Below are 25,459 nucleotides of genomic sequence, written 5' to 3' on the forward strand. Positions count from 1 at the left end.
TGAATATGTTTTAATTACACAAGCAATTCCTTATTATTGTAAATTAAATTTGTTTATCTAGTTTACGTTTATACTATTAGTAACATAAAATATTTTCACATGACCATTTATAAATGTTTGATTTCAAATATAGCCCGAGGTGCACTGTTTTATGGCTGTGTATATATGGTTGTAAGATTATATAAACCAAACACACACAATAATTTGTAAATTGACAGATTATAAAGATTATATGAACAATTAGCCTATGAAAAATGACGTTACAAACATGCAGTATAAATAATTCAAATGTGAATATGGATGTGTTAGAAGAAGAAATCTTTATTTCAAAATCCACAAGTAAACAACAACAGTCTGGTTTAGGCTGATAAGCCCTTGACCTGACACAAAATAAAACAACAACATCGTGAGCAATACAATACATAACCCAACACATTATATAACTCACTTTCAACATATTGTTACATACATATATCATCATGTATGATGTCAGTTACATTTTAATTTATTTCAAAAACACTACTGTTTAATTTCATACATGTATATCTCTTTGGTTATTTGGTTTATTACCTTGTTCCGTACGTGATCTGGTAACTAAAAATCAATGGTTATAAATGTCGAATTGTTTTATTATAATATTCATAATGTTGAGTATTACTAACCATCCTACCACTGAATACGTACACAAACATAATGTAACATAATATTACATAACGCCTTGTATCGAACATGAAATTACAAGACCATTATTTTTACGACTCAAACTCAAAAGCATGACAGTTTGTTTTTTATGTCAGATATAAATATGTCAGATTAAGTCACGCATACAAATATGCATTTTAGTATTTAAAAAATTGCCTTATTTGGAAACGAAGGTACAAGACGATGCATGCCAAACCTGTATGACGTACACAAGGGAAATAACCATTTCATTTATAATGAAAACGATATTCAAGATTTGTTTCCCTTTAGTTTTTTGCTAAATTCATACAATTTTAGCTAAAGGATAAGGGAATTACGATGCGAAAAAAGACGAAAAAGAACAGCGGTCATGATACAACATATCAAACATTTAAAAGGTACTAAATAAAGTTTGAAAATAGGAAAATGATTCTATAAGTAAAGAGGTATATATGCAAATTCAGAATAAAGTCAAATCCTAAATTTCCTAAAACGTCTCTGACTTGAAATGCCCAGTTTATAACCCTGGGGTTTAATCTATGTTACTTAACATTTGCAAGTATATCAATTTGATATATTTTCGTTCAATACTACTTGTAACTTTTAACCAAAATTTAATTATTTTGAAAATACGTTGTGAATAAAGATCCGTTCTTCCAAGTTCACCAGAGATGAAATCATTCTTGGTAGAGGCTTTAAAATAAAGTATAGATTTACAAAATAGAGTATGAATTCATTCTCTATGTGGAGCTTTAGTGAAACACCAAACTTCAGATCCGTAAAAAGAATCGGTTTATCTAAGCTATCAAATAATTCTAAAGTGTGTTCAATTGTAATTTTAGTGTATTTCCTAAGCTAAACATCGCTTTCTGTGCTTGACACGATGAAGTTTTATGAGTCTCACTAAAAGAACCACCAGACCTAAAAACAATACCAAGATCATGAACTTTGTTAATAATTTCTAAAGGGTATCCATCATAATACAAGTAAAGATTTTGTGGCAGGCAGCCCCCTTTTCTGAAAACAATTACTTTTGTTTTAGACTTATTAAGACATAATTTCCATCGATTACAATACTTATGCAAAATATTAAGATTACCCTGTAATTCGTCTTTTGAAGAAACAAATATTAAAATGTCAATAGCATACATTAACAAAAATAACTTCAAGTTACCAATGTCTATTCCTTTTGACTCGTTAAATAACACTCGTCTTCGTTTAGATACATTGAAAATAAAAAGGGGAAAGGCTTTCGACCTGTCGTACTCCTAAAAAACTTTTCTCCTGCGTTATCTTTTAATCTTACTCTAGATGTGACACAGCTGTATAGACATTTAATAACATGATAGAGTCTACCACGAATTCCCAATTGATAAAGTTTATACCAAATGTTTTCTCTTACTAGATAGTCGGATGCTTTTGAAAAGTCTATGAATGCACAAAACAATTGTTTATTATTATTAATAATATGATTAATCAAACCATGTAAAAGAAAAATATTTTTCAGTGGTGCACATTTTGGCTCTAACTCCCGCTTGAGATTCTACGTACTAAACGTAATAATTTTCTGCCCAATTTGTTAGCCTAGTATTTATTAATAATAATAATAATAATAAAAATTACCACATTTCTATAGCGCCCTTCTCAAAAAATAAAATGTTCAAAGGCGCTTTACAATGGAATTATATACATTTACTATGACTTTATAAACAAAAAAAAAGTAATAAAAATAATAACACACAAATCAAGATAAGACAACTGAAATCTAAATCCAATTTGATGAAAACAGTAATTAGTAATGGAAATGTGATTCAAAAATAGACTATTATATTTCAAATGTTTACCCAGATATCTCATAACAAAAGACAGCACGCCAATTCATAGTGATGACAAATACAGCACAGTTAGTTACTATAAATTTTCTGGAAAAAATGTGTTTTTAAAGATTTCTTAAAAAACATCTACTGTTTTTGAGTCTCTGATACTGTCTGGGAGAGCATTCCACAGTTTAGGTGCCACCGAAGAGAAACTGCGTTCACCATATCTTACAGTCCTACTTTTGGCAACAACAAGTTGCTTTGAAGAGTTCTTTGATCTTAAGTTTCTTGTTGGTTGATATAGCGCCAGTAAATGTTTAAGGTAAATTGGTGACTGGTCATGTAGGGCTTTATAAGTTTGTTTGTCTTTTTCATAATAAAAATCGCGTGAATAATTTCCGATAACGCTTAAAAGAGTTATACCTCTAAAAATTTTAGCTTCAGACAAGCTTCCTTTTTATGTATAGAAACAATGAAACCTTTTTAGGATAATACCCAAGATATAATAGTTTGGTGAACAGTTTTAAACATAGCAAGCTATTGATTAAGAAATTCGTTTAATATTCGGTCCGGGCCCCCGCTCTTATTCAAATTAAGATATGATATGCCCTTCAAAATATCTAAACAAACGAGAAAACAGTACATCTAACTCAGAAAACATAACATTTAATTCTTGTTCAACTTTCTTATTAAGATATACATGTATAACATCGTCGTCAGCTTGAAAAAATGAGTCACGAGGATTATAAATTGCTTTGAAATAACTGGTAAAAGTTTCTAAAGATATATCTTTTGGTGCAGTTGTTGCAACTGATTCCTTCAGCATTCGCCAATAAAGTCTAGCATTTATATATCTGGCATTCATAAATTTATCAGTGTCTTGTTTGTCTTTTTCATAATAAAATTTCCTAACATTATTCTTCTTGCTTCTATCAATTCCTTTCTATTTATGTCATTTTAATTGCGCCTTTAGTTATTAAGGTTTTGATAAAAAATCATTCAATATTACGGTCAATATCATCATAACATTGAGCAATTTTTACAGATTGGTTTAAGTCATTTATTGCAGATATATACAAAATGTACTCTTCACTATTTATTTTTTCAACATATAAATCTTTATAATCGTTATTCCATTTGTGACAACTACTGATTTCATTAAACTTTGGTTTGTTGTTGATATTTACATCATCACTTGTTCCTTCAAGGTAAACTACATCAAACAATGGTCAGATAATGCTCAACTTTTAAAATAAATACGATGATGCAAGCATCTCTTACATTACCGAATTAACATTATCAAACGCAAAAAAGTGAACACTTCTGTAACAAAGTCCTGCAGCTTGATTTGAATTTGAATCCAGTAAACTTACAATGAAACTAAACTGAGCAAAAGAACCATAGCACAGTATGATCAAAGAAATATCGGCAATGATACAGCCATACCCGATTACATCAAGTTTTATCTATCTAAAAGTATATCAATCATCCTGTTCTTATTCTAGTTTGATGCTTTCGCGAGTTTTTTGTTGAGTTTGAATCATAGGCTAGTAGAGATTTACGTACCATACGAGTTTTTCCTCATTTTATTTCCACAGTACAAAACAGTATTCCTTGCAACTAATCGACAACTTTGCCGCGGGAACAGACATTGTGATTGAAATATTGCTCCCGACTAATTCATTATAAAACAAAAACATTTGCCGTGCTTTGCAGGACACAAACCTACGAATTTTACTAGCTTTCAAATTATGAAAAAGATACAAAGCATATTTTATTCAAAGGGAAAAAGATTAAACTGAAAATATAGAAAAAAAGAAGTTCCTACCAAAGCATGTCCTAGTCTGAAAAGTGGAAGTCCTGTACCACAATTAAATGGTTTGAGGGTGACTTTATACTTGTTTCCAGAAGCTTCTACCGACACGGTATTTATCACTTCTCCGTTAGGAAGAGCTGCTTTTCTCCGGAGTTTATTTGGTTCTTTGTAAATGTACAGAAGTTTATTATATATAAACAATGAAATGCATATTTGAATATCTAAACGAAATATGTCATTATGTACCTAAAGTGTCCTTGACATATATATACCATAGCACTTAATATTCATAAATGATATTTTTTTATAAAGTCAGATTTTAAAAATGCTTGTTGCGGTTTTATATGCTTTTTATGCAAAGTTTTGATTTCGCAATGAAAAATAAACTAGCTAAAAACTAATAATTGGTTTTATTCTCAACGATGTCTTTCGCACCAATCAAAAACAAGTTTAAATCTTCAAACAAACCTGGATCGGTAACAGCCTTTTGACCGATATAGACGGCATCGATATAGCCGATCTTATCAGCATTTAGGCTTCTCACTCTGATTTCAGTTACTCTATATTGCATAAAGCTTGGATAGACGCCCGTCACCTTCTCATACAAGTCAACACATGTGTAATACCACCTCTTTGACCTGAAATATTAGAGGCAATCATGCAAAATTATTTTAATTAGTAAAGTCTAACAAATCCTTTTGTGACGGGGTTTTCCTGTATGCTTTATTTTGTATCTGATTTAACTTTCGTTTACAGAAGTCTCATATACTTCAGACTTCATTTTACCCATTACATCGAATGTGACGTGTTTAGCGAACACACGATAGTTAAGTTTACATCCATTGTAATAACATTTTAGCGTGCATATAATTTAATAGAAATGAATGATATAGTATAATACATTTACGTTTATCGTTACAAACGGTTAATATTATAATGTCAATAGCATTGTTACGATTTCACTATTGTTTTTAATGTTATTAGGTACTGCCACATAAAGACTTTAAAGAGCTTATGTTGTAATTAAGGATGTAACATACATTTAAGTGAAGTTTTATATTTATTATATGTAAATAATTATTCTTAAACAATTTCCAAACATCCCAGAATATTTAAATTTTTACAGCGAATGTTTATATATATTATGATGAAACGTTTAAATTAATGTATCCGTTTGTATTAAAAACAAAAAAACATAAAAAAAAATACAGGCTTAGATATTATCGAAAATAAATTTCTAATTACCTCCCTTTATTTACATGAAATGTTAAGTTCGGTAATATCTTTACAAATAATGCTTTTGAAACTTACACTATTGATAAATCTTCATTTGAGCATCAGATTTATGATATAAAACCATAAAAGATGTGTTACAGGATCTTTAACATGAAAGTAGTCCGTTTATCATTGTGGCACGGCGCCCATCAAGAATTGATACTAAAAATGTCTTCGATTGGTATAGAATTCTATATAATTCATTTTTATTTGATTTCCTTTTAAAATATACAGGTGTAGTCTATAGGCAGGCAAGCCAAAGCCCTGTACTTCTACGTCATTTATTTATAAAGAGCTTTTACTTAATCATTAAATTGAGGATGATCATACAATTAGTAGCGATTTCGGATACAGAAATTCGGATAGACACAGAGTGGAAGCCAGTTTATTTTACTTACTCAGTTTCAGAGTCGGTTCTAAATGTGTGAGGGAATTTACGAGTATCTGAACTTGTGGTTGCAGTCACCGATGTTTTGTAAGTAAAGCTTACTTGGATGTAATCTTGAAGAAAACCTTTGTATGCAAAACAAAGCTGAAAAAAAGATAGTCAACATTGCGACAAAATACATCTTAAAATACATTAAGGCATTAGGTTATCATACAAAAAGAAAAAAATGAACCTAAAGACTCAGATACAATTATGTGGCATGCAAATCTTTAGATGATGTACGTCTTACTGTCTGATGCCTCCTTTTAATGTATAGACCGGGAACAAAACTATATTATTTACCCAGTTTTAAACAGTGTGACTACTATCTCAATGATATTCTGAATAACATCATTGAAAGCGTAGTATAATTAAAGTAACTCCACTGAGGTCCAAAAGCCTTAAACCATAAATTTTAAATTCCTTTAATAGAACAGCTATTACATAAAACGAAGCGTTGCAGAAGATACTTTTAATTAAAAGCAATATACTGAGAAATAAACTGACAATCGTACTTTTATGCTATTCTTAGCACGATATGAGTGAAAAGCGATGCAATGTTTTTCAATTTTGGGTCATGTTTTACTATAAGAATAATCATCCTAGAAAACAAATTAAGCGAATGATCTAAAATTTTGTACACATGGTTTTGGTCTACAACTACACCAAATGGAACAGTAATCCTGAAAAGTTATTTCCAGTCCCGTCATGTAAAGAAAAAACTCATTGGAGTCATTTTCATGTTCAAATATCATGAAAAAATAGGCTATCAAATTATAGAACAGAATATTCTAATAATTAACATTAAGGAAAGAGCAATATTCAAGCTAATCATTTCAAGATTTTTTTTCTTTTTTTTTTTTTTGCATAGAAGAACCTCGTTATGATTACCTTTTTTCCGAGACTGGACAGTCTTAAAACATGGGTATGATTGTCAGAAAAAAACTCACAAGTGTACTTAATAACTTGAAATACTGCCATTGTAAAGTTTCATCGAGAAAATGAATTCGGTACATGCTTTGGAAACTGCAGATATTTCTAGTTAATTAGGATATTAAACGACTGAACACCGTTACCTGTTTATACTGTTCTAAAGATATCCCATCTGTATTGTCCTCTTTCTTATAAATACGATACGGGTTCTCCAAAATATAGCGTCCACAAAATGGTTCAGAATCTTTCACAACTGTACCAATGTATCCGGTAGAAGGCGTCTCAAAATCTTGCGTATACTTTGCGTTCGTGCGAGATGGTAGAAATGTTTTCTCTGAACACTTTGCTACAAACAGACTATTGATTGCAGTCTCAAGCTGAAGGTAAAGAATTTGTTCCCATTAGTTTCTTTAGAACTTGTTCTAAAAGTTTTCTGTAGGACTTATTCTCTTTAGTGTTCTTAAGTACTTGTTTCCGTACGTTCTCTAACTTTAGAACTTGTTCCTATTAGTTTTCTAGTTCTCTTTAAAACACGTTTCCATTAGCTCTTTTGAAACATGGTAGTTTTCTTTAGAGTTTGTTCTCATAAATTATCTTTGAAATATGTTCTATTAGTTCTATTTAGAACTTCCTTCTATTAGTTCTCTTTAGAAATTGCTCCTATTTGTATTATCCAGAATGTGTTTCACTTAGTTCTATTTAGAGCTTGTTTCTATTAGTTCTCTTAAGAAATTGTTCCCATTCGTATTCTTTAGAATGTGTTTTACTTAGTATTGTTTAGAAACTTGCTCCAATTCCTTCTTTTTAGAACTTGTTCCCAGTCAGTTTTAGAATTTGTCCCCATTAGTTATCTTTAATATTTGTATTTGGAATTTGTACTATACTGACAAAGTAAATGGCAATTATTTTAAAGATACATTTACTTTTAGAAAGATGGAAGCTGACGATTATGTTAAAAACTTTTGGGCCGACCATTTCGTGTGTACACCTGATAATGATATAAAATTGTGAAATTATATATTGTGTGTATTTATATAATATAAAACTTAATTCATTTGCGTGTTAGTCTGATAACGGTCAGATAATAAAAAAGAAAGGTCAATGAAAGCCATTATTTTTCCCAAATTTGATTTAATCATGACCAAGATATATAAGTTATAGATAAAATGAACTATTAAATAGTCGAATATTTACGATTTTGTCAAAGCAAAGAAGAACTGTCACAGAAGTGACCCATACCCCCACCATCCTTATGACATTGGATTATATATAGGTCCATTATTTACCACTTTTTTAAAGTTTGAACATTTAATCAATGTTTGAAGATAATTCCTTAACAAGTATGTAGTTTATAGTGCGGACACAATTATCTGACAAATGACCTTCAAGTGTGACCTTGACATTGATCGGCCATAACATTGGAATTGTTAGTTGAAAGAAAGTAGAGGTGATCACTTTAGTCAGGTTTGAAGATAATTAATCATTCGAGAGGGATATATGAATAATAGTAATGACATGAATGAGTTTGACATTTGACCTTTAACGATGTCCTTGACCTTGAGTTTGCACAGTGGCAGCATTGGTATTTGAGCAAACCTTCAAGGTGTAGTAATACAGTGGGTACGACCTTAACTGACATTTGACCTTTCAGAGAAAATTTAACCTTGAGCCGACTGCAGTGGCATGGGTTTTGCATATCGTCTTGCTGAGGTAAACATTTTAGTTTAAGTAAAGTTTGAGTAAAAATCCTATACGGGTATATAAGTTACATAAGACCGACAGACGGACTGACCAACTGATTTCAGTATGGCCCCATCCACAATCTTCTTTTTTTAATTTTTCTTTATGCAAACAACTTATTTTATTTGATCTTAATGATAATTTCATAGTAATATATCTTTGCTGCTTTCATAAATTGCAAAGCTTTCTATATAGATATCATATTGCTTTGTAAATACCTTTTCTGCCGTCAGATCGGTTATTGAAAACGGATCTGAATCAACTCCCGCAAAGTTCAAGGTCACTGTGTCAAGGTCAGGTATACCGGATCTGTTTTGTTTCACTGTATGTAGTACAGGCGGACCACCAGCAACCTTGAGGACGTTCACGGTTCTGAAGTCACCTGTAACACGTAGAAAAGATATATAAATATTGATTTAAGGGACATTTGGTATTCTATAGATTAATTCAATGAATATCGAACTGTGAAGAAGCCGGAAGTAAACATTGGAATTCCGTATTTTAATCACAAATACACATATAACTTCGATTTGACACTTGAAGTTTCGAAAATAAACTTTGAAAGTAAGACACAAATTGGGTCAATGACCCCTCTTGCCTTTGAAAATAAGTAAAATGCCAAACTATTATACCTCGATTGGAATTAGCAAATGCTATGTGAAAAGTAGGCATAGGATCTTGCAATCTCGTTACACCAACGCTGACTCCAGGCAATGGTAGACTATTTAATGCTTCTTTTATTTCGTCTGCGTCTGGGTTTAGTGGACCTGAAATAATATAAAAACAAGACCTGTACTGTTTAATAGATATCTGTGAATATTTCATTTGTCCATATTCTAATTGACTGTTTTTCTTTGAGGTTTTGGATTCACTATCAGATATATCTTGCTAGATAGTTTTTTTTAACCACATTGCCACTATTAGGGTAATAACATGTTTGTGCCTGTCACGTACATTGTTATTTTGTATACCTGCCAGTTTTTGTAACTTGCTTGTCAAACATACCACATGATAAAATTCGTGTGTGAAAGATAAGTTATATCATGTCTCAACGCACACGGATAAAAATCTTTAGACTACTAGTCACTTACCACTCGGCAATTTCGCCCCCTCCAACTTTCTTCTGGAACTTACCTTATTTTCCTTTTTAAGTCGTGACCAGAACTTGCTTATGCATGCTTTTCGTTTTCTAATCGCAACTAACTTGTGTTTACCCTTATACTACTATTCAAACTTTACTTTTGTAAAACCTCCTTGAATCCCAACAAGACGAACCTGTTTTCAACCACACCTACCTGTATAAACACCTTTAAGTCCTAACCGGAATTTTCCGGTTGTATTTATCATCACTTCTAATATTTCTCCCCTAACATTAGTGTTCTTTACAAAATCTCTAAACTCTAGTTCCTAAAAGAAAAATAAGAAGCATGTTTAGAAAATGACCAACAAGTCCAGTCATACATTGAATTGTTTTTTCTTGTCTTCGCAACTAAGAAATTTTATATCAACAATTTCATTTTCTGTGTTGTTTTCATTTCAGCTCACTTAATTTATCGGAAACAACCACAAACCGATCACAAAATGTGAAAACATGTATAAATGATAAATTATATACTTAAAAATTGATGAAATGTAGGAGATGGGGACTAACCTGTATATCTCAAATTGTAACGCTGTATTGTGAATGTAACGTAGGAATTGTGCAAAAGTAACGGTCCATTGTTCAAATTTATGGCCAAAACGAACAATACGATTAGTAAACTGACTAATAAATTGTAAATCAAATATTAGTTTAGATAGATTTTATTTTAGTTCGATTGTGTAGAAAGCTATACGATTATAAACACATTTCGAATCCATGCCTGGAACCATACAGTGCTAAGGGACGAAAAAAGTTTCTTGCTCAGGGAAACAACGGCTTGACCTTGACGGGCTCTGAACTTACTCGGCCAACAATTCTAAGATGACTTTTCTGACTTTTTCACTGGATGTTGCTCTTCTTCTTGATTTTATTGTCATATTTTATAACATAGAACTATCTTTGTTATTTTACACTCATAAATATTGTATGTAACCCGAATAAAAAATTTCAAGAAAATATGATGTTTTACGTCGATGGTCCTACTTAGGACTGGTGCCTGCTCGTGTCTGAAATAATGCACGGAGAGGCACCCGAGGTCTTCCTCCGCCAGCGAAGCTGGAAATTTGCCCTATGACCTATACTATACTGTGTTGGTGCGACGTCAAACATAACCAACAAAAAAACCAAAACCAACTTTCAATAAGATATATGAACGAATTTCTTTCATTCTGTGTGTATTCTGTAATCATTTTACTAAAAATCAGTATAAACAAGGCGCACCTGTTCCTCAGATTTCTCCGTAGAAGTTACAATAAACTTTTGTGTTTCCTGCCTGGCCGCATTTGTGTAGTTTCTTGTGTAGTTTGAATCGAAATATTTCACTTTAAGGTAAATAATGGACTCTCCAGTAACGTCATAGTGAATCACTTGCATAAAATATCTGAAGATATAAAATTAAATATGTCTTTCGGTCTATTTATAAAAAAGGGATTAAAAATATGTTTTCTCTGTGCCCCTAGTTGACAGCTGTGCGAAACTATTTCGTGGTTGCGATAAATCACAAACAAAGTATTAAAAATAAAAAAAGAAATAAAAAAATTAAAAATATAAAATATAAAGAAAAAAAAACTTTATATGTATGTTGTGCTAAATAGAACGACAACTCCGGCAAAAGATGACATAATAGTTACGCTGGATGACTTCCCTTGCTATGCGCAATCCTTGATACAAACCGTTTAAATTAGAATACAAAAATATATTCGTTACTAAGTAATCAGCAAGATACATGTGTCTAGAAATGTTCATTTGTGTGAGACAGCACCTTTTTCTCACACCGACATTTTGCGCCCAAAAAAGGACAATGTTTGCATTCATGTCCGAATCAATTCTTATTGTTTGAAAATTCGAGGACGGGGAAGTATGTTATCGTATAAGTTGTCCATTGATTGTATAAAAGATGTGCAAGTTGACGGGAAGAGCTGCGGAATAATATTCCGACAATCGCGCGTCACAGACCAGGTCCCGTTACTCAGCATAATGTTTTCTTATCGTGCCACACTTACTTTTGGTCTTTGTTTAATGTTCGTCTGTTTGACACAGCCCATTCCGATGATGATGATACTGCCGAATTCTAAAACAAGATGATATATGATATAGCAAATGATAGATTTTTACACAATAAAAGAACGGTACTTTGAAATAAGAGCTTTAGGTAACTCCTTATGAATGTGTCATTTGATGTTTGTTCCTTTCAATAACTCTAGCTAGATATACTTTGCAAACATGTTTCATTTGAAAGACAGTATTAAGAATGTGTTACAGACGCAGATTGCTCATGGAAATTGATGTAAGACTAAAAAAAACTCGTTGTTTGTATGTACTTATTAACCTTGCAGAACCGAGAACAAAATGTAACGTCTTGTTGAAAGATCATTATCTTTAAATTCACAAATTAGAAAATGAATTTCTTACAATTACGAACCACTTATACAAACATGAAAATCACAGTTATAAAACGATAATAGCAGTTTGTTTAAGGCGGACTAAGGACGCAGTTATTGTATTGTTGAACCACTGAGTTGCACTCTTAAGTTCATCAAAAGTTACATCGCTGATAAAAGCAGTTGGCAAATATCTAGTAACACTGTTTAAGTTTGACATAATAACTGCATACGACATCGATGTTTTTAGGCTTTACAAAACAGAGCACTTACTTCGTCAATAAAAAGTTCGGCATAGTCGTCACCAAGTAGATGGAACTCATATGTGCCGGAGTTTTTAGGGACGTAGTAAAACGTCATTCTGCTGACGTAATTGTCCATGGTGTTGTCAAAGGCATAGGTTTCATCCAAGACTTTCTGCTGGTACCCACTTGAAGAACTGCCAAGTTGACGTATATCACCGAAACCTCCGGGTAAATTACTAACTGATATCGACCAGATTTCATGCCGAAGGCCACGATTACCAACGAAACGGGAACTACTACCGACGCTCGTTGGTTGTCTAGCAACCACACACTTAATATATACGTCTCTAACAACTTCTTTTACTTCACACACGGTGTCTGTAGAAGAAATCATGTGATTTTTGAATAGCATGTAAAACAACTTATCTTGGGTCATCGACAGATTCTCGAGGCATACAACTTTAATACATAGTATAATAAACATATTCCAAGAGTTTAAGCCTTTGCTTTAATGGATATCAAACCAAGACTTCTGATTTTAAAACATGTTTTATTGCAGTATCATATAGGAAAAGTGCAACTTACAATTAGACATAGAACAATACACTCATACAGTTACATGTAGTTCAAGTCTTTAGCGAGTAAATGATTGAAAATCTTTCAATTTATAGATGGATTGATAAAAGAAAATAACCTTCGATAGAAACCGAAGCCGGGGCATATGGTTTAGTATCGTCCAAGTAATCCCCGTAAATATACAGAGTCTGGCCGCCCTCTGTACTTCCTGAGCTGTGACTAAGTCTTGTGACAACTGGAATAAAAAATATGAAATATGTTAACCAACCGCACTCGTAAATATTAGTATTGATACAGCCTTATTATGCCACTTTTGTAACTTTTAGGAAAATTGATTAAAATTGAATAAAAAGATTTTGTCTATGGAAACAATAACAGAGATTATACCGTGTAATTAAACACATTTGTAATCAAACGTGTGATAAATTGTATAAAGGCAAAGTGAGAACAATGTCAAGCCTGATCGAGGTTCGAACCCGGGACCCTCAGAATACCCTCACAATACCGTTCCGCGGCTATGCTGACTGAGTTTTCCGGCCGGTTACACATTTCCTCCTATATAACGGGACACTATGAGTAATTATAAAACGATACATTACCAGCGTAGCTAACAAACATGCAGATTTCGTCATTCTCCGACAGACGTTGAACTTCAGACATAGACCTAAATCAAGAAAGTAAGATATAGAAATGTTTCTGGTCAAATGAGTGAAGTCCAACACAATGTGCATTTGAAATTCATTTTGATCTAGTAAGCTTTTTAACAATGAGTTGGAAAGCCCATGGCCGAGTGGTTAAGGTCCTTGAGTTAAAGCAACTGGCCCCTCATCTCTGTAGGTTCGAATCCCGCCAGGGACATTGGATTTCTTCACGCGAGAAAGCTATCCAAGTAGCTTGCGGCATGTCGGTGGTTCACCTTCAACTAGTAAAGCTGGAAGGTCGCCATTGACAACTGTGTTGGTACAGCGACAAAAATAGAAATGAGGTTTTGCATCAAATTTATTATAATCTATAACTATTCGAGTGCGTTTGGTCTTAAAGCGTTTTCTAGAGTGTTTCAAGACACACGTGTTTCAAGCGTCGGTTTTCGGCCCGCGGAGACACGTGGATTTATTCGAATCTTACATCTATTACACGTTAGTTTGACCAGAAAATCTTACCTTCCGTATGGTGGATCAATAATCATCGTCAGATTAAAGCAGCCTAAAATAATTTAAATATTTGACGAATTAGACTTTAGTAATTTACTTATATCCATTCAATGTCCGAATTACAATTATAAATTTCGATTTATTTCGAGTAATATCATAACTAACCGTCTTATTTCAATAGTTGTCAACTTGGCATACATATGGTGACTGATTTGCTACGCCTTTGTGCGTCGTGTTGGCGCTAGCGACAACAGGGCAAAGCGACAAACGAAGCGTTGTCGGACTTTTGTCCTGTCGTCCTGTCGCTTACGTTGTACGCCAAACGGAGCGTTGTCGTGCCACGTGTTGTCGACATGTCACATTGTCGCTCGGTTCAAATCTAAGGATTGGCTTATTAGCCAAGCGTCAATGCGACATTGCGACAACGCGTCGCACGACAAGTCGCCGTTTGGCGTGCTTCGCTAGACATAGGACGACAGCGCATTGTTTGGCGCTTTGCCGTGTTGTTGCTAGCGAAAAGACGAAAAGGCGAGAACGATATAGGTTGCGTTGTCGCTATCGACATGCAACGCGCAATGTACCAAAATCAGCCACCATACATACTGCATTTTTGTGACGTGAGGGTGTATATAATTCCACTAAGACGTCATTATTTCAGAAATGTAAATTCAAATACGTACTGTATTTACTGTGTATGCATACATATATGCCTGAAATACCGGTATATACGTATTGCCAACCAGGTACAGAGCATATATATTACAGAAGATGTGGTATTTTTCTTACATAACTTAAGCCCATTTCAAGTTTAAAATAGGTTTATTGTAGTCGTTTTTAAGTTTGTAACAACACTAATTGAATTTGAACATTTCACAAAAAAGATATTTTGGTGGAAAGGCTTAAGTGTACATCTAAATATCGCTTAAATCATACGTGTAATTTGATTTTATAATAAAATACTCAATAGTCAAGATTTATTGCATTATAGCTGATAAAAAACAACAACCAAAAACGTATTATTTTATGATCAAAATATAGCATTCTTACCGACGGACTTTCCGGTAGTGTTACACTTGAAAGTTCCGTGGTCAGAGTCCTCGTTGTCCAGTGCGAGTAAGTGGCTAAAACGTTGTAAAAATAATTAATTATTACTTTATTCACAATCAGAATGTAAATAATGCAACCCAGTTTCTTTGAACTTGCAATTTTTCACATACATGTATAATTACAGCACCTGTACAGTTTTGTTTTGTGTTTTTTCAGGGACAGCGTTACTAGCTTTTTGTTTACTTGTTACGAATGACCCAAGTGCTCTTCGATGCATCATTTCCAATTGACCAGTCACCTATGTAGAATCGACCTAATCACGGTGCCTTTACAACGTGACTTATATGGTTTGCCTTGTAGTAAAGTCGGTTTAGGATTTATTTTCCTGTAAAAAGGTTTCTAGACCAACCTTTGTATTGCTTTTCTGTCCCAAGCAGCATACAAAATGTCATGTGAGGGCACCGTGCTATATCGCAAGATACCCGACTAGTCACGTGCGAGAGAAAGGGAACCCAACCTTTAGCGCGATTCATCTAAAGTCATGGATGCCTAGCTTATACACAGATTTCTCTAAATATATCACATTGGCCAATTTTATGCGTTACAGCATTCGTTTGATGATCAAACTAAAGATTAACTGACAAACTCAGTAAATTACATTGTATGTATAGAATTAGTAAAATACTTACAACTGATCCGACCCTGCAGGCTTCAGCTCACACGTTTGTCCGCCCATGTACAATCTGAAAGATCATGAAACATGCATTAAGTGAATCGTTTACAACAAATAAATTTAGAAAAAAAAGTCTTCCTATTGTTTTGATTAGTTGTCTCTCTTGCCAACGATTTTCATCGAAAGCGTAACTCTATAAGAGTCACCAGAATAACGTTTGTAACTCTATCTAAATAGAACCTTGGTAAATTTAAGCTTTTTCTCTTTGCAGCCAGAGGCTCTTAAATATCTCATTGTAATAGAAATATAATAAATCTGAAACGATCTCTTTTTTTATGCCTTATTAACTTGCAGTGTATTCAATTCATAGTGCAATATTTTCATTGTCAAAAAGTTCATTTTAATTGTCAAAAAGTTCCTTCATCTATACTCCCTTCACAGTTCACTGAATTCACACACGTTACTTCAGAAAGTGAGCGATAGTGAAACATTCCGCCGGTGCACAGGAGAGTATCCTTCATCGAGTTTGATAAACTAAATACATGTATGTCCGATTCTAGCAACCTACCTTAGGATCCTCTGGGGTCTACCATTCGAAGCCTTTTCAATATTATTACCGAACTTATCAGTGTAAAGTAAACCAGTCACCGTGATTAGAGTCCCATCTGTACAAAGAAAAAACATTTAGAGTAATGCACTAGTCAATTAATGTTAAAATGTTATTCGGATTCATTACCCCCAATTAACAGCATTTGCATAATCTATAAATATATTATACTTTATCTCGGAGTACCATCATTTCTCCCAGTTTCTATGACCTGGGACTATGATGACACTGTGAACTTAGTACCGTGCATTTTTTATAATTTTGAATATAATTATTTTAATTTTTTTTTTATATTTTTCGAAATTTTCTAAAATGTTTACATCTCCTTACCATGGCCGATAAGAGACCAAAACAAATTAATTCAGATAAGTTAATTGGCAAGCAGCTTTTACATTCATTTGTGTTCATTTTTTTTATTTTTTATCAATTTTGAATAGTATGCTTCATCAGTTGACTTACCCGGTGGTCCAGATTGAGGTACTAAAGTTTCGATGATAGGCGTGTTGTCTATATGTGGCTGGAAATAAGATAACTCAACTAAACATTACATTATACTGGAGCTGATACATAGTTACTATGTACAATGAGTGATAACACATTAAAAGAAATGAGCCGCGTCTTAACAAAACCAACATAGTGCGTTTGCGACCAGTGTGGATCCAGACCAGCCTGCGCATTAGCGCAGTCTGATCAGGGTCCATGCTGTTCGCTTACCAACCCTATTACATATAGAGAAACTGATAGCGAACAGCATGGATCCTGATCGGACTGCGCGGATGCGCAGGCTGGTCTGGATCCATGCTGGTCGCAAACGCACTATGTTGGTTTTGGCATGACGGGGCTCAAATAAAAAAATAGATTAATAAATGAAAAAATAAATGCATTTTGCTTTGAATTGGATTTAACGAAATATCTATAAAACATTTTATATTATTTTGTGATTTAGCACAATTGTAGCTTAATAATGAATCGAAAGTACTTGTAATTTAAAGCAAATATTGAGGTATTTTCATACAAAGAATCCCGTGCGGATCTATCACATTACGTAAATCTATAAGCCTTACCTTAAACGTGCAGCTTGCGGCGTTTAGACAATCTTCGTCGACAAGTTTGCCTTCAATAGTAATCTTTACAGAATGATCCTCTTGACGCATGCCCCTACGTAGATTAAAATTTGCATAAGTTTACCATTTCAAGTTATGTAATGACATTATTGCTGCTTATTATTTCTATAAATTGTAACGGTTCCATCGGCAGGAACACAGTTTTTGTTTCTTTAGATTTTGCGACACTTGGAATAATATACAAAAATATACAACGGAAAACAGATTTCAAACAAAATGCCCTTGATGCAATATCAATTTTAATTTCGTTACTACTCCCAATGATACAGAGTATTTTTAAAATGAATAATTTTTTGTTTCCATAATAATGTTCTAAGGATACATACTTTGGAGTGTAGCAGGTAATTATTGTTTCCACGCAACCATCCGGAAATAACCGACACGAATACTCCCTGCCAGATTCACTCACGAAGTACACCTTTGTGCCTACATTGGGGTTGTCATCTTGACTATTCAACTGGTCGCTTGGAAAACCTATAAGAACGGTTAAGAACATAATTATTATATCGTAATCGTTTATCTTCTCTATCTGAATATATCAAAATCATTGAAACCGCATTGCTGATGTGCCGCGAGTGCTTGAAAATGAACACCTTTATATATTTGTTATTAAAGCTATAATGTCCTCTGCCAAACACTATGCTTGTGAGATAATGCAAGTCGTTATCAGGACTTGTTCTACTTAAGGAGTTTTAAATAAAAACGGATTGTTTCAGAAAGTAATATACAATGTAGATAATAATGACAATTAAAATAAATAAGAATTTACCTGTTCCAGTGATTGACAATTTTGTTTCTCCGTTCAAACTGCCATAATTAGGACTGATGGAAGTGAACTTTGCACCTGATCATGAAAAGAATAAAATTCATTTTATTTTCACAGTGGATGATAATTTGTTATCTTTTTTTCAATATATAAATCCTTTAAGTGAAAGAAGGGATACTTCCCGCTAACCAGATATCACGGACTCCATGTTGGGCGTCTTCTAAGACTTGTTAAAAACATCGTAAGCACCACAATTAGGACAACATAAATTTATACCACCTATGAATGAACTACCTCAGGTTATTTTCTTACGGTAATAAAACTCACAATGTTAAAAGACTCAAGCTGGTCTAGTTTGACTAGAGATGCTCGAACATGTTTCATAAGAGGAAAAGGGGATTATTATTGCATTATTCTATCGCATGAACAGTGTTTTTCTTCTCTCCGTCCAAGTTATTAGTACATGTAGCTTGATATATAACTGTTGACCTCCAAGGTCGAGTGCACTTTGAATAAATAAAAATAACAACCTAACTCCTTTAACAGTACTCGTAAATAGACAATTAAAAGACCTTATTCGTGAACAGCAATTTTAATAAAGATATATTGTTTTTATCCCTTCCAATTGTTTTGGCAAAACATATGATACAATATTACGGAAGCACAGAGGTGACAAATTGGATTTTTTTCCATTTCATTTCATTGACATGAGAATGTATAAAAAGTATTCTAAAAATGATTTCGATTACGAGATAGATAAAGGAAATAAATAAAAATGGAACGGGATTATAATTCGTGGCAATAACACAACAAAATTAGCCCGTTGCAACTAGAAACAATCTATGTCCATGGGATAATAATTTAACTGAATGTCACCTCTGTGCTTCCATACTGTTACATTATAACGTAGTATTATTTTAAATCTTATTTGAATCGAGATAACGTCATAGTCAAATGTTAATACCATGGCGCCTCTCCATCAAAATCGTTTCTTTCTATTGCTTTAAATTGACAAACAAAGATCATTTTGTAACATGTTTTCAATAAGATACTCTATATGGGATCATTTTATCACCTAAATAATTTTTAACGGTCATTCAAATGAGCCAGAACACGTACTTGCTAATACCAGTGCCAACCATAGGACATTTTTGATTTGTACTCTTATGTCTCAATGTATTTTCAAAAAGATTAATATTAGAACACTGAAAGTGTGTTCTGAAATTTTCCCGGGAGGTTCTTTTTAAAGTGAACCGCTTTAAAAGCACGCACGCACGCACGCACGCACTCACTCACTCACTCACCCACCAACTCACTCACTCACTCACTCACTCACTCACTCACTCACTCACTCACTCACTCACTCACTCACTCACTCACTCAATCAATCAATCAATCAATCAATCAATCAATCAATCAATCAATCGTCAATCAATCAATCGTCAATCTTAATATCAATTAGTCATTCATCAACAATCTGGCAAATAATCAATCATATCTCAAGTCTAAACTGCCTTGTTAACATAGATAGGAATAAGCAAAAACTTATGTAATATTCTTTATAAAAATACAATCTTAACCCTTCACCACTCATCTTCCGCTTTGTATAAATAAAAAAACTGGTTGTTATCATATTTTGTCCTTTGATATTACTGCAATCATTTTCGCATTACAAGTTTGAGAGACTTTTTTTTAATTCAAATTCAGCATATACGAATTGCTATTGTTCAGGTATTAATGAAGTTTAATAAAATGCCTTTTGCTTTTGAAGTTTTTACTAAAACGAGGCTCGCAGCCGGTTCATGGTATTGAACTCTTGACAGCAATATAAGAGAGCTATAATTACAATGGGCAAACTATAATTAGTTAAAGCTATGTAAACTATAATTAGGCGATCATGATTTTATCAGAAAATCAGTAGATGTGTGATAAGATTTCATTAACTGACTGCATTTATGAAAATTATTATTATAATCATAATAATATAATAAAAATATTTATTGAAAATCATTTCAAAAAAAGTAAACAATAACCCTGGATCAGAGTTTTTTATTTTCTGTTTCGTGATAGCCCATTTCTTAGCCCATTTTTTAACGGCTGTACAGTTTATAATTGTAATGGAAATGACGTTTGAGTATAGAATGTCGAAAGGTTTAGAATAATTGTATAACACTAATTGTAGCTTAAGTCAAAGGCAACATTTCTTTAAGCGATTATTTATCGATAAATGATTAAAAAATTAATTATGAATTATCATTATTTTGAAATGGTATTTTTCTTTTACGAAATTTCTAAAAGAACGTACTGAAATGAATGCTGCTTTTATGCTGCCAGTTCTGTAATAGTTATAATTATTTCTATTAGAACCTGTCAATAACGGTACATGTCAATTGTAGGCCAATGTCTTAAATGATAGTCAATTATAACATGCCAGCTATGACGTACTTTAAAATAAATAACAACGCATGAAACACGCGAAAGATTTGCATGTATTAAAAAAAAGAACTTTAAGTACAAAATTTTAATTTTACGCGTAAAAGAAAATTTATTCAAAATTCGCTATAGTAGCTTTTTATAAAGTCTTGAGAAGAATTAAAGCTTTATTTTGATTATCTAAACCATTTCTCTACAAAAAAAAAGCCACGGGTAGCGGCGAATCATCTGGAATCGAAATATTTCGAAAAATGCTTTATTCTTTTACTTATGCCCACCATTTGAGCTGTTAGGGACTTCATAGAGACTCGGGAAATGCAACCCATCGGTAAAGCCCAACACTTATGCAGTATATTTAAGACGCTTTTCCTTCTATATTTCTATATTTTTTATTTCTTTTTTTTTTTTGGGGGGGGGGGGGAAAGAGAGAAGGGATGTGGGTTGATGGGGCGGGAGTTCGGAATCTTCTCCCATATTACACGTACCAATCTCGTCAAAGACTCAATTTCTAAACATTTTCTTGACAATTTTAATATAATTCTAAAAAGAAATGAGAACTTTGTTGTTATATTTTTTTTCATGAATATTATTTATGTTATCATAATTGTGGTTATATGTTTGTGTATTTATGGTGTTTCAGTATAAATGGAGAATTCACAAATTTGGAGAAAGAGTGATCTCTCGGAATCATAAATTAGAACAAAATTACATGCAAAGTGCGGACTCAGTTTGATTGATTCTGTACACGAGGGATAATGAAAAAGTGCAACACCTCTTTTACGACCCCTAGCATCAGCGTGACTGGTACTCAATTTTCAACACTAGACCTTAAATTTCGCTCGCAAAACACGAAAAAAACTGAAAATATTACTTAGTAAGATAAAGGAATTCAGTGACAGAAGTAGCACATTCAAGAATCCGGTGCCGTCCGCTAGCACCAGCTTCAGCAAAATTCAATATCTGCATACGATGCACTATTCAATTTCGAACCATTGACGATGCTGACCAGACAGCACGTAAACTGATCCTTTTCTAGATCTCTTAAATAAATTTTAAAGCTTGTAGATGATCGTGTTATATTAAAAACTACAACAATAAACTTGATTTAAACTGTAAAAGCGCTCAAATTACAAAAAAATTACAACTTTTTGAAACTTGATATTTTTACTGAGTGCACTTGAACAGATAGTAAACGACCGCAACGGACTATCTTATCGTATATCTTGAACAAAATAGATAGCATTATCAAATCATTTCAGACTATTTAGACACGCATATTAGTCTACTTTCAGATTTTGAATAGACTTTTACCACTTCAGGTGACTTCACTTAAATAAATCAAAACAAAGCCCTTTAAAATTTTTTAAAAATTTTTTCAAAGGGGTTTTTTAATTGAAATTTACAATGAAATTTTAGTAATAAAAACAATTTTTTAAATTTTAAAATACAAACTTTTTTAAATTTTTTTATTAGTACTTTTTTAAATTTTGAAGTTTTTTTCCATTATATTTATAAACCCTTTTATGTAAAAAATATGTTACTTATTGTTTTAAATTCCCAAATTAAATTCAAATACTACAGACATGCATGATATTGAAGATAATAATTTTAGATCTGGCAAAATAAATAGATAAAAATAAATAAATAAAAAAGACTCGGTTTGATTGAATTTATTCATGACATATAATGTAAAAGTTCAACATCAATACCCCCTAGCACCGGCTTAAAGTGAATTCAAAATCTAACACTAATGTGCTAGGATAAATGTTCCCGATGGACGAAAAATACATTGCAACACGGAAATGAAGAACGGGAAATAAAAGAGAAAAATTTTGTCTCAATAATTTAAACTATAAATCGAAAACGTGGAACTATTTATTTGCTATAGGATAAGACATGTGTCCTATCATTTTATTAAAATGTTACATTAATTTGTATATGACAAAGTGTTATCATTTTAAAGAATGTTAAATTTAAATACATTTTTTTTTCAAAATAATGTGCAATTTGTCATTCATATATTGTGATTGGGTGGCCAAGTATTTCGGATTAAATATCAATAAAAAAAAGGGGAGAAACAAATGTGCGACGTAGCATTTTATTTCATTTTGCAATGTCATGCTTTTATATTCAAGACAGTTCACCTCCACATTGTTGCATGTATAGTTTTGTTTTACAAAAGAATAAAGACATTTTGGGTGTTCAGTGATTTCATTTTTTGTCTTTAGAATATTAATCAATTAAATCTAAATTTTCAAATATAAATTTCATATTAAGGAACGATTTAATTACACAATGAAGAGAAAAAAACTATTGCTTATTTGCATTTGAACTGTCTAGATTATTTTGTGGTAAATTACGTCTTATTGACAATAAGAATCATTTAGCGTTATTTCAAAATGAACTTATATTTTAAAAGGAAAAAGCACAATCATGTAGCATCATAACTTGATTTCTACTGAGAACATCAGCAAACATAACTGCGGTCCCAAACTCTTATTATGCCTCAGAAATTCTATCAATTTTGTTTCTCAAACCTTTTTATTTTTGAAATTTTGTTTTTTTACAGTTTCAAAAAAAAACAAAAAAACAAAAAAACAAACTAATTTGCCATTTATACGAATTTTTTTATACGAACATGATAATCGCCGTATGAACACACCTGTGGATGTTTCTAAATTCAATATTCACCATTTTTATGTTCTGCTTAAGCCGTTGCTAGGGGGCGTGGACAGTAGTTTGCATTTGACAGTACCGTCCATAAACGGGGTAAATCAAACCGGGTCTGCAACATTTTCAATTTTGTCGTTTTAGACTTTCTTTAAGATTTCTCATTTTCTCTAATTTTTTTTTGCTACTTCTGCTCTTTTGGCAATCTGTGTAATTACAGTGAATTACTTTTTTGTATGGAAGTAAAAAATACTACCTTTTCTACATTTTGCTTTTTCGGGAACCCTTTTTCACCCTTCAACAAAACTTTCTTTATTTTTAAATATGCCCCTGAATTTATTGTTTAAAAAATAAATTAACTAAAAACAAAGTTTTTTTCCCCTTTTTTTGAATTAAAAAAATGGATTCTAAAACAAAAACACCAAAAAATTTTTTCATAGTTCAAAATTTGGGGACTTTAAAAGGGAAAAAAAAAGTTTGCACAAAAAGGGAAAGAAATTACTAAAAAGTTTAATTTTAAAAAACGTTTTTCAAATTTCGATTCATAAACCCAAAGGGGGTTAAAAAATTTGAAAAAAGCTTTTAATTTTTTGCGGGTTTTTTTGTGAAAAGAATTTACTATTTTGGGAAAAAAAAACATAGCGACTTAACTAAAATTTTGCACACAAGTTCTTCGTCCAAACCTTTATCAAATGGTTCAAATAGCCTTGACGTGCCACAAAAAAAAAAAAACTCAGTTGAATCCGTTTTACAGTGTATATCTAAAGCGTATGTGTCAATTGTATTACCCAATAAAGAAAATATATTTGTATTAACAAATAACAATGGTAATAAATAAGTACATTAAGAAAATTTCAATGATTTAAATTGTTATAAGAAAAAAGAAGAAGAAAAAAAAAGAACAAACTGTATTGCTTAATTTTGTCAATTATATACTAGGTGAAAGCTGATCTTAATTTACACGAGTACATATTTACCTTTTCACCGCTTTAAGCTTCTTTAAATCGCAAGGGCTAAAGATAAAGCTATTCACAAATAATAAATTTCTGAGATACTCTTTTAAATAATTCCTGACAACTCTATTTAATATGTGATGAAAACCTCCTTTTATATTTGTTTTGAAAAAAGAAAAAAAAAAAGATAATAGATCTAGCAACTGTTTCTGAGTAATATTTTTTTTGGATTTAACATTAAAACCTTTAAACGAATCCCTTTTCGCATCCTTTTCAAATTTTACATTTATTGAAAAATATTTCTTAAAATTCACAAAAAAATACATAACATAATAATATTTCTACTGATGCACGCATAAAAGAAACGTCTTAACTCTATCATTCTTTAAAGGAAAGAAGTCATGAAATGTACAGTACTTTATAAATATTGAAAAATGTACACTTAAATATAAAATAATTGGAATTACTTTATGAAATAACGTTATTCAAAAGAAACGCATTCACACAAACATTCAAATAAAAACATACAGTACATCAATTAGCATTAAAATTGCACATTTGTACAATTTCTCCAACTACTAAGAGAATGGTTATTTTTTTTCGAGTGAAGCATTTCATCGCCATCCTAACTAACATGGGACATAAAGTTTAAATCTGTTTAATGCGTATGAGTAGCGCGCTATAAATCGGCATTTTATACGAAAATGCACTTTATATTATCATCCTCTCAATTCTTAAAATATCAAAAAAGTTGTATCTTATAATATCTTCGTTATTTAATAAAACATGAATGTTTTACAGTAACAGAATTTAATGTTCTGGGATTAAAATATGCTAATTAAAGTAGTGTTTTAACGGTTCAGCAACTATTTTCGTTCTTAGGAAATATACAAACATATATTTTTCATATAGTTTTTTAGAAGTGTTCTCTTTCTAAATTGAAACAAATTCTTTTATTCCAAAACAGGCAGCAGATATATGAGCCGCGTCACGACAAAACCAA

General features: G+C 32.1%; 1 protein-coding gene across 1 annotated transcript in view; it reads right to left on the reverse strand.

Moving 5' to 3' along the window:
• LOC132726573 (fibrocystin-L-like) overlaps nucleotides 1-25,459 on the reverse strand; it is a 66,319-nt gene that overhangs the window by 40,059 nt on the left and 801 nt on the right. The window contains exons 2-22 of the mRNA XM_060711909.1: nucleotides 18,404-18,478; nucleotides 17,961-18,108; nucleotides 17,575-17,668; nucleotides 16,970-17,027; nucleotides 16,472-16,568; nucleotides 15,920-15,973; nucleotides 15,231-15,304; nucleotides 14,193-14,235; nucleotides 13,632-13,696; nucleotides 13,151-13,267; nucleotides 12,485-12,834; nucleotides 11,834-11,901; nucleotides 11,052-11,211; nucleotides 9,985-10,096; nucleotides 9,322-9,456; nucleotides 8,908-9,071; nucleotides 7,093-7,326; nucleotides 5,988-6,121; nucleotides 4,783-4,952; nucleotides 4,327-4,478; nucleotides 571-594 (exon numbers count right to left, since the gene is read on the reverse strand). Of these exons, the coding sequence (XP_060567892.1) occupies nucleotides 571-594; nucleotides 4,327-4,478; nucleotides 4,783-4,952; nucleotides 5,988-6,121; nucleotides 7,093-7,326; nucleotides 8,908-9,071; nucleotides 9,322-9,456; nucleotides 9,985-10,096; nucleotides 11,052-11,211; nucleotides 11,834-11,901; nucleotides 12,485-12,834; nucleotides 13,151-13,267; nucleotides 13,632-13,696; nucleotides 14,193-14,235; nucleotides 15,231-15,304; nucleotides 15,920-15,973; nucleotides 16,472-16,568; nucleotides 16,970-17,027; nucleotides 17,575-17,668; nucleotides 17,961-18,108; nucleotides 18,404-18,478 (2,528 nt within the window). The remainder of the gene's footprint in view (nucleotides 1-570; nucleotides 595-4,326; nucleotides 4,479-4,782; nucleotides 4,953-5,987; nucleotides 6,122-7,092; nucleotides 7,327-8,907; nucleotides 9,072-9,321; nucleotides 9,457-9,984; nucleotides 10,097-11,051; nucleotides 11,212-11,833; nucleotides 11,902-12,484; nucleotides 12,835-13,150; nucleotides 13,268-13,631; nucleotides 13,697-14,192; nucleotides 14,236-15,230; nucleotides 15,305-15,919; nucleotides 15,974-16,471; nucleotides 16,569-16,969; nucleotides 17,028-17,574; nucleotides 17,669-17,960; nucleotides 18,109-18,403; nucleotides 18,479-25,459) is intronic.

Source organism: Ruditapes philippinarum, unplaced genomic scaffold (assembly GCF_026571515.1).
Source record: "Ruditapes philippinarum isolate M1 unplaced genomic scaffold, ASM2657151v2 ctg2997_1_1_1_1, whole genome shotgun sequence".
In the NCBI taxonomy this organism is placed as follows: Eukaryota; Metazoa; Mollusca; class Bivalvia; order Venerida; family Veneridae; genus Ruditapes; species Ruditapes philippinarum.